Below are 10,461 nucleotides of genomic sequence, written 5' to 3'. Positions count from 1 at the left end.
CAGAATGTAAAGTTGTCTTGAAAAAATTGAAGATTGAAGTAAAGACTGAAGATCGTAAAGAAGTTGTTCATCTCCCAGATGATGATGGAAACGTATTGGTAAGTAATAGAAATTTCGAAATATTTTACAGTGAAACTTTAATATTAACTTAGGTTTCTGAATGGTTGAAAATGTATGTCATTATCAGTAATGAATGTTATGCTTTGATTTTAGGTGTATTTTGTATTAAATAAAAAAAATATGTATTATATAAGAAAAAATCTAGTAACGAATTATGAAAGTTTCCTGGCTGTTAAGAGATTTTATTTAAAAAATAACATCTATATTATTAATTATAATAAATAAATAAAATTGTCATTGGCGCCATGTGTTATAAAAACTTTTTATAATTTTACTTATTATAAAATGAAGAAATAGCTAATTATAATGGTAGAAATGCATTTCACAAACTATGCTAACAACAACTACAATTTTAATGAAGTCTGATCCCACTCAAGATTTTACACGTGACCATCTTCTATCTCTTCACCCCTGGATGTTTTATTGCCAAAATTTAATAGCATTAATATCCTTTATAGACAATGAACACTATTAAATTTAGTTTCTTAATGTTCAATTCATTCTGAAATATTAGGCTAAGTAGATGACAAATACATGTTCACGTACAGATACAGTAGAGCGTGGATTATCCGAAAGTCAATTATCCGAAAGAATTCCAGTTGGCAAATTTAAATTTTCGCCAGTGCTGTGGCGTTGCAATCTTTGGCTATGTCTTGGGTTACTCAAATATTTTACGTTTTTGATACTAAATTAACTTCTGAAGTATAATTTTGTATTGTTTTTATATTTTTTCAATATATTTATTTTGTTTGTACAAAATAAATAAATAATTTTTAACGATACAATAGTCTTCGTTAGGTTTAACATCGACGAAAATTCAACGCGAAGCGACACGCAACGGAAACAAATTTCATCGTGGGATAAACTAATATGTTTTTCGTACATAATCAGTTATCCGAAATATCGGGTTTTTTTTCCCCGAACAACCCGTCTCCAATTCATTCGGATAATCGACGCTCTACTGTATTCACTTAATTTTTTCCATATTTTTTCGGTGTATATAAATTATACTGTTTCAAACTTTCTTAATTAGTAGTTTGAGTACTTCTGCTTTTTAGTGCACGATAAATTAGAGAATAAACAATGAGTTTTTATTTCAGACTTTTTGGTCAGGTCCACAATCGATGCGGTCACATGTTGAGAAAGGTTGCCCGACATACAGGCGGACCTAAGATTTACAAAACCCTAGGCAAAATTTACTTTGAGGCCAAGTGCAACGATGATAGCACAAAATACCAGATTTATTTATTTTTCCAATACTATGAAATACTGCAGTTATATAAACAGAGATTACAACAAATTAATAAGCACTGCAATTTCTAATTTTATCTAGTTTAAGTAGAAGTTGATTACAAATAAATAATAGAGAGGTTGCGATCGAAGTTTTCATCGTTAAAACGTGAACGTCGAGCGTCGCCATCTTGTAATTTTACAAGTTTGAAAATGTCGTTTGGAACGTCAAACGTGACGAGTAGAAGTTCGGCTTAAACGTTTGCTTTTTCTCTGTTTTGGGTTGAATTTACGACGTATGTTATAAAAATAATGATTGTTTAAGCATTTATAAATAACGTTGTAAAGAAACAGACGATTTTAATGCAGAAATGATTTAATTATTAAATATTTTTGCAAGTAATGTAAAGTGCGTATACAATTTTTATATATTTCCCTCAAGAAAATAATGGCGTGAAAACAGGCAAAACGCATTGGAATTTTTCTACTGTTAAATCGTACGGTAGAAGACACGACGCTAATTAAAGTCAAAATTAATTATTAAATTAAATTACTTTACAAATAACATAGATTTCTAGTACAGTGAGCCTACTTCATTAGTAATATGTGTTCTTAATGGACAAGATGGAAAGTGAAGAGTCTCGCTTGTTATTTTGTTAATTTCTTTAAAAGACTAAATAATTTCTACAAAATTTTCAAACCAATTAATTTTAATACAATTTTCTAATATGTTGCTTATATGCAATCACAAAAGAATGGATTTGTAATTTATAAGATTTTCGTATTACTTTTTCGGTTGTTATATATATAACAAAACGAAAGTAGTGACGATTGGTCAAATTTAGAAATGTAAAAATCTTGGGGGTCAAAAAATGACTCCCCAAGCTTTTTACATTTCTAAATTTAGAATTCCTTCAAATGTCAAAAAATCTTGGGTTTTATCTGTTTGTATTGATGTTAGTGTGTGCACGACTTTTATTCAGCCTGTTTGACACTTATTAACTCCTGTTTTTTTTGTTGAAAATTTCTGAAATTTTGCTGGAAAGTTTGATTATTAGTGAAATTGACGCTGTTGAGTTTTGCTGGTTAAAAATCAAGAAATTAAGGACATAAACACGACCCTCATTATCTCTATTAGGGTCGGACTCATTCATTCAAATTCGGTTCTTTGTTTTCTATAATAGTTAAAAATATAATATTTCATTTTTAAAACGTTTTATTAAAGACACGCCACTAAAATTTGAAAACGTTGCCGGGAAAGTTGAGCAACTCGTTACTGATTTATGTATTGTAAGTAATTATTAGTGGTTGTCATGTATTATTTGCATATTGTTTAGCCTGTCAACAATGAATACTTCACTTCAAACGAAAATTTTATCAAGAATGAAATGAACATTAAAAGTAAGTAACATGTTTACTTAATTCAAACTTTTTATATTAGTATTACTCAAAGGGCCGCTGAAGAATTGCATTCAAGATTCAACTGTCAAACATTTAACTGGGATATTTCAGAATTATACATAACCTCCTACAACGTATTAATATAACTTTTGTAGTTAATAAAAATGCTTTCGGGTGATCACAATTACTAAATAACAACTCATGAATTGTGATTTAATGATTCATGTTATCTGCTTTGTTCATGGGTTCGCTAAAATAATAAAGAAAATGTATTGACTCGAAGTGAACGAGGGCCATATAACTAATTAAACAACATAAATAAGTGAATATCAGAAAAGTGTTTTCTAACACGTTGCTAATATTCTTGTTAAACGTTGTACTGATCTATCGGACATATGCTCAAATTATTCAAAAAATCTGAAGAATACATCGATCTTACCTTTCTATTTAAAATTCTTAGACTTTTGCTGTGGTACTTTTTTTTACACTAATGATTTCTTCTCTGTTTTAAGAGCACACGATTTCTTCCACGTTTCCATGATAACCACTGGAACAAACGACAAACAGTTAAAGTAAAACTGTTTAATTTTTTACACTTATTTAAAAGTTCCCTAAAGAACTAAAGCTGATTCAATCAGTTCATGATTGTAAAATGTAAAATATTTTACTTTTAGTGCAAACAACAAATGATGCCTTCTTTTAAATGAAAAACATAGGTTTACTTTACCAATTATATAATTTCAACACCAATATTTTAACATTGAAACTATGTTGTGTTTATTGAAATATAATAGGTAATTCATAATGTTATTTTTTAAACTTTCAGTTGAGGAGGAAGAGGAAATTAAGAAATACGATATTCAGCGGAATTCAGAAATAATAAAACAATTTAAATGTAATTTCAAGACAAAAAGCTACGTTACTTGCAGTAGAAAATGGAATAAAATTCATGGTAAGATTAAAAGGAAATACTTCAAGTTTACGTTTTCATCTCATTCTAAACAACAATTTACGTGTGAATTATGTAAACAGACATTTACAAATAAGAGAATATTGGAAACACATCTGTTCTGTCATATTAAAAAAAAACCATTTTGCTGCACAACCTGCAATGAGAGGTTTTTGTGGCAATTTCTTTTGCGAAGACACATGAAAGAACACCAAACTGGAAATAAAAACGAAATCTCTCACATGAATTTACGTTTGCAGCCATCTGGAAATCGAGTGAAGACGTCGCGAAGAAATGGTAAAAATTTTAATCTCCAGATGAAAAATGACATTTGTGGTAAACGCGTTCGATACGGTAAAAGCCGTCTCGAGAAACACGAGAGAATATACAAAGTTCATGCCTGCAAAATATGTGGAAAAGAATTTAAGTGGAAACGGTATTTTTTACGTCATAAAGCACGGCATAGTGAAGATCGACCTATCAAATCCGATATTTGTAATAAAAATTCTAAAAGGAAAAAGAAACTAAAAAGACATAAAAAAACATACACTGAAGAACGTCCTTTCAAATGCGATATTTGTAATAAGGGTTTTAATCAGAAAACGCATCTAAAAAGACATCNTTCGTTTCTTAATCTTCAATCTATTCTGAGATATTAATTCTACATAATAATAGTTTGAATGTATCTACTTTTTATCTATAAATTTATATTTCATATATGTGTAGTTGGAGTTTAGTGTATTGTATTTGTAAAATCAATGATATTTAAGCTGTATGAGGATAAAATGTATTCGGGATTTTTAAGTCCCGTCAGGCTTAAGCAGTAGTAGAACTCGACTCGAGATCTCTATGTTCGATCAAGTCCTTTGGAGATTCACGATGATCGAGAGATTGATTATAACAAAATAAGAAACAAAGTTATCTCTCATCAAAAAAATCCAGCAACAAGTTGCGTAACATTTCCGGCAAAAAACTTTAAAATTGTGTGTGGCACCATCTGTTAGGAAATTTTATTCAAAAACCATTTCGTATTATTAGTTGTTATTAAATGGCAAAAAGCTTAATTTTCAGATTAAAAATAAATTGTATTTTTAAAAATTTTAATATGTAATAATAAGTAAAATCTTTATATTTTTAAACATTTTTTCGGGTTAAGGAAGTCTTAAAACTTGGAGGATTCCGAAAGCTGACGGTCAAATGTGACATGATTTTTATACTTTCGGTTGTTACATGCATTACAAGACACAAAGTAAGAGAAATTCAAAAAAAAAAGAAAAAAGACAATCAACAAGAAGATATTTATTGTGACATCCTCACAATGCCGGGCTGGAATTTTTCATTATGTTATTCTTTTATTTAATTTAAAATATATGCCCTTCACCTGAAATTACTAGTGGCTTCTTTTGTACGTTATACTTATCCTATTTATAAGAGTCGTGACGTTTACGTATCTAACTTCTTTCAGAGGAAACTTTCTGAATTGAAATAATTTTACTTCCGATTTGCATCGGAAGTTTTTGTATACTACTAGAATTACCGACATAGTGCCTCTAAGCACATGTGGTTTCGGCTTTTAGCTATCTAACTCTGTTGTCGACATTAAGAAAAAACTGTCAAACAGTCGTACAGACTAAGGAAAGTGGGTATTTATAAGTCTTTTGAAATTGCACCTCAATTCTTAATAAACTATAATTTATATATCCATATATTATCAGATTCATTTAATTGGTCAAGAGGTACCGATAAATTGTATACGTATATCTGCTGAAAACCTCAATTCACATTTGGAATTCAAAATTTTTCTCTGAAAGGTGTTAAATAGATGATAGGAACTGCTATAAAAAGAAAAGTAGAAAGTAGGCCATTTAAAAAAAATATATATTTAGTAAACGTATTTTTATGCTCTACTTTAAATAATTATTTATGTGTTTTTCTATAAAGATGAATCTATCTAATAATATTACGTAATATTTTATTATTTCAGTTAAATATTAAAAGAGAACCAATTTCTACTAAAAACACAAACGGATCCACTATTTGGACTCATTCTGATTATAAAATCGAAAAAGGTAAGAGGCTTAATGCTTTTAATACTATGAAAGTTTTTGTAGTGATAAGAATAATTCGTAATACATAAATTCATATTCATATAAATGGAAATGATAACATTTGAAAATCGTTGCGAATACGTCGTGTATAATGGATAAGGAATAAAATAGAATTTAGTATTATCAATTATGTACATTTAATTTAGTTGAGAGATTTAAAATTGTTAATTCAGTTGATCAGAATCTTACAACAGAGAAAAGTCCAATTTAGATGTTTTAGATTTCAATGAAACGAGCAATTATTTATTATGACATCGTCACAATGTCGGGCTGCAATTTTAATCATATTTTTAATGTATATAATTTAAAATATATGCTCTTTGTCTCAAATTAGTAGTGGCTTGCCTCTGTGCATTATTATTATTTTTATTATTTATTACGCATACTGGATACACTCCTTGATGCGGGGAGCAAAACCAACTCCCAAAGAACAAAAACACAAATACAATGATCATAAGATCACAAACAGATTATACAATAATAAATTAAATACATAACAATTTAGATACAAATTAAATATTAAAAAATCAAATATAATAATTAGTTAAAGTTTGGGAGCATCTGTCAATAAAATACAAAAAACTAATAAATAAAATAAAAACCAAAAATAAGCAAATTGCTTACCTATAAGAAAGAAATAAGTTAATAACGAAGATACAGCAGTGACAGATGCTCCCAAACAACACCAGCAACAAGGCTAAATTTATAGCAGAGAAATCACGCCCCCTAAAACAAAAGATCAACAGATTTTCTTAGAAAACAGAACACTTTAAATTGATAACATGGTACCGATATAATTTTAAAAAATAAAGACCTGGTAAGAACTTCACAACCGAAAATTTCTGCTCGTAACACTTTAAGACGCTTACATTTAGCCAAAATATGCCAAGCATCCACAATTTCTTTCTCAACACAAAAGTCACATGATTCTCTCGAATAATTATTTAAAAAATTTAGTGAATTACACCTAGCCTGTATAAATAAAGACAAAATATTAAGGGAAACGTCTTGATTATATAAAGAATTATCAAAAAAAGTAACATTTAAATCCTTATACCAACAATTATATACGCTATTATTTATTTTTTCATTAATATTATATAAAAAATTATCAAAAATGTTAACAAGGAGAAGAGACCAGTCCATTAAATTCAAATCATCATTAATAAGATTAATACCATGATTATTACAAGTATCAATAAAATAACGTGTCCAGTCAATAGACTTTTTACCAAGTATAAATTTCAAGCAAACCTTACTCAGACGATAGTCATCAAGATTAAAAATTCTAGTAATCCAATTTCTTATCCTACTAAATATTATAAATTTTATAGGAGTCAAGGCACATTCCATCATAATTAAATAACCTGGTGTACAACGTGGTAAATAAAATAAGTTTTTAATGAATTCAATCTGTATACCATCACCATTGGTCATGTTAAAACCCCAAATCTCTGAAGCATATAATAAAGAGGGCANTTTTTATTTATTTATTACGCATACTGGATACACTCCTTGATGCGGGGAGCAAAACCATCTCCCAAAGAACAAAAACACAAATACAATGATCATAAGATCACAAACAGATTATACAATAATAAATTAAATACATAACAATTTAGATACAAATTAAATATTAAAAAATCAAATATAATAATTAGTTAAAGTTTGGGAGCATCTGTCAATAAAATACAAAAAACTAATAAATAAAATAAAAACCAAAAATAAGCAAATTGCTTACCTATAAGAAAGAAATAAGTTAATAACGAAGATACAGCACTGACAGATGCTCCCAAACAACACCAGCAACAAGGCTAAATTTATAGTAGAGAAATCACGCCCCCTAAAACAAAAGATTAACAGATTTTCTTAGAAAACAAAACATTTTAACTTGATAACAAGGTACCGATAAAATTTTAAGAAATAAAGACCTGGTAAGGACTTCACAACAAAAAATTTTTTCACGTAGCGCTTTAAGACGCTTACATTTAGCCAAAATATGCCAGGCATCCACAATTTCTTTCTCAACACAAAAGTCACACGAATCTCTCGAATAATTATTTTAAAAATTTAATGAATTACACCTAGCATATAAAAATGAAATAAGTTAATAACGAAGATACAGCACTTACATGCTCCCCGCCTCTGTGCATTATACTTTTCATATAACAATTCAGTTCTGCCGGTCTTTAATTAACTGTTTTCAGGAGAAAAGATTTTAATTGAAATAACATGACTGTCGATCTTCTGTAAACGTTTGTACACAGTTAATCGTGGTCTCCTGTTCCTACTCTCTCTATATTACCTAGTCTTGTCTTTCATCTTCGTGGTTCTCGAGATTAAGAAAGGACTGACACACAGACGACAGTGAGAATTTATAGGTCTTTAATTTTTTTCAGATTACAGCCCAATTATATGAATAAATTCGAATTTTTTTTAAATAAATGCCGAAGAAGTCTGCTGGTATTTATTTTATTGTTTTTATCAATATATATCTATGATATTCTGAAAATACGGGTTCTCCATTAATGGGTGCTCAGACTCGGATGTATTGTTACTTCTCACAGGTTCTATGTTTTCAAAGTACTAATTTTATGTATCTATGAATAAAACTCATCTGTACTTCTAAAATTCAGCTTTTTATTGCATATACATTTATGTATTATATTTGAAACGAAGTGTGAGGGAGTGACGCAGATACCTAACGCATTGTGCAGTGCATGTACTGTACATACATCTAAATTTTCAAACAAAATAGAATTACAAAATTCTATTTGTCGACATATTTTATACTGTTTTGCTAATGGATGGTCAGAACGTCTAAAATGGAAAAACACCGGAATATTGAAATTTAATTAACATAACTTTATTGTAATATGTTACAACTATGAGAATAAATTGAAAATGATTGTAAATTTCTAATTGAAAACTTTTATATCCGGGATTATTTAACACTAACTAAGTTCTACTTTTTCGGCTTTTATATAGGCCTATAACAGAAGGGAAGTTTGTCAGAAAATAATCGTATCGAACATTTTTACATTTTTAATTAATTAAACTTAAGACAACTTAAAACGACGAGAAATTAAAAAATTTCGAGGATTTTTTGTATGCATAAATGTCAGTGTGTGTGGAGGTGGACGATGATTTTCTTCAACCTTTTTAAAGTTTAATAATTACTGTGCTTCTTGTCGAAAATTTCTTAAATTTAGAAGGAAGGTTTGTTTATTAATGGGATTGATTCTTTTAAGTTTTTGTAAGTGAAGGTCGGGGGGCTTAAAGAGATAATGCGGGTCGTGAGTATCTTCAGTTGGGTCATAGATAATGATGAGTTTATTCATTTTCTAATATACGATTTTTATAAAACACATCTTTATCCTCAAAATTAAGTAATTTTTTAATTTTATAATCGTTAAAAATATAAACATTTTTTAAACAAAATATCATAAGAGATGGCGCCACACGTAGTATTTAATGTTTCCGGAAAAGTTAAGCACTCGTTGCTGGTCTATTTAATAACGAAAACAAGTTTTTAATCGTACTTATTATAATTTGTATCTCACATCACAGCAATTTGCCGTGACTCAAAGCTACTTTTCGGCTTGTAATCAAAAATAAATGATGTAGTGAAAGATGTAAGTTAATATTGTTATGTTAATTAATGAAAATATGTTTAGTTTTATTTTATATTTCAAGTTTTTCTTAGAATCCTTTAACACAAAAGTTTGTAAATTCCACTACAGATATTAAGAAAGAAGAAATAAAAGAAAATCGTGATGTAAAACATGGTATAAAATCAGAATGTAAAGTTGATTTGAAAAAATTGAAGATTGAAGTAAAGACTGAAGATTATAAAGAAGTTTTTCATCTCCCAGATGATGATGGAAACGTATTGGTAAGTAATAGAAATTTCGAAATATTTTACAGTGAAACTTTAATATTAACTTAGGTTTCTGAATGGTTGAAAATGTATGTCATTATCAGTAATGAATGTTATGCTTTGATTTTAGGTGTATTTTGTATTAAATAAAAAAAATATGTATTATATAAGAAAAAATCTAGTAACGAATTATGAAAGTTTCCTGGCTGTTAAGAGATTTTATTTAAAAAATAACATCTATATTATTAATTATAATAAATAAATAAAATTGTCATTGGCGCCATGTGTTATAAAAACTTTTTATAATTTTACTTATTATAAAATGAAGAAATAGCTAATTATAATGGTAGAAATGCATTTCACAAACTATGCTAACAACAACTACAATTTTAATGAAGTCTGATCCCACTCAAGATTTTACACGTGACCATCTTCTATCTCTTCACCCCTGGATGTTTTATTGCCAAAATTTAATAGCATTAATATCCTTTATAGACAATGAACACTATTAAATTTAGTTTCTTAATGTTCAATTCATTCTGAAATATTAGGCTAAGTAGATGACAAATACATGTTCACGTACAGATACAGTAGAGCGTGGATTATCCGAAAGTCAATTATCCGAAAGAATTCCAGTTGGCAAATTTAAATTTTCGCCAGTGCTGTGGCGTTGCAATCTTTGGCTATGTCTTGGGTTACTCAAATATTTTACGTTTTTGATACTAAATTAACTTCTGAAGTATAATTTTTTATTGTTTTTATATTTTTCAATA

General features: G+C 28.5%; 1 protein-coding gene and 2 long non-coding RNA genes across 3 annotated transcripts in view; 2 read left to right on the top strand and 1 right to left on the bottom strand.

Annotated features, from left to right (window-relative positions):
- LOC111635388 (oocyte zinc finger protein XlCOF6-like) overlaps nucleotides 1–10,461 on the top strand; it is a 44,814-nt gene that overhangs the window by 27,269 nt on the left and 7,084 nt on the right. The window contains exons 6-8 of the mRNA XM_023380341.1: nucleotides 4–98; nucleotides 2,688–2,751; nucleotides 3,578–4,317. Of these exons, the coding sequence (XP_023236109.1) occupies nucleotides 4–98; nucleotides 2,688–2,751; nucleotides 3,578–4,317 (899 nt within the window). The remainder of the gene's footprint in view (nucleotides 1–3; nucleotides 99–2,687; nucleotides 2,752–3,577; nucleotides 4,318–10,461) is intronic.
- Nucleotides 5,683–9,668, top strand: LOC111635397. Its single transcript, XR_002758370.1, has 2 exons — nucleotides 5,683–5,769; nucleotides 9,552–9,668. It is a non-coding gene; the product is annotated as an uncharacterized LOC111635397 (long non-coding RNA).
- Nucleotides 6,178–7,279, bottom strand: LOC111635396. The gene is made up of 2 exons (XR_002758369.1): nucleotides 6,623–7,279; nucleotides 6,178–6,534 (listed from the first exon to the last, which is right to left on the bottom strand). It is a non-coding gene; the product is annotated as an uncharacterized LOC111635396 (long non-coding RNA).

The sequence above is a fragment of the Centruroides sculpturatus genome, unplaced genomic scaffold, assembly GCF_000671375.1.
Source record: "Centruroides sculpturatus isolate CEXI.00-Female unplaced genomic scaffold, Cexi_2.0 scaffold744, whole genome shotgun sequence".
Classification (NCBI taxonomy): domain Eukaryota; kingdom Metazoa; phylum Arthropoda; class Arachnida; order Scorpiones; family Buthidae; genus Centruroides; species Centruroides sculpturatus.
Note: the sequence above shows the minus strand (reverse complement) of the source record. Positions and strands in the feature narration are given on the sequence as shown.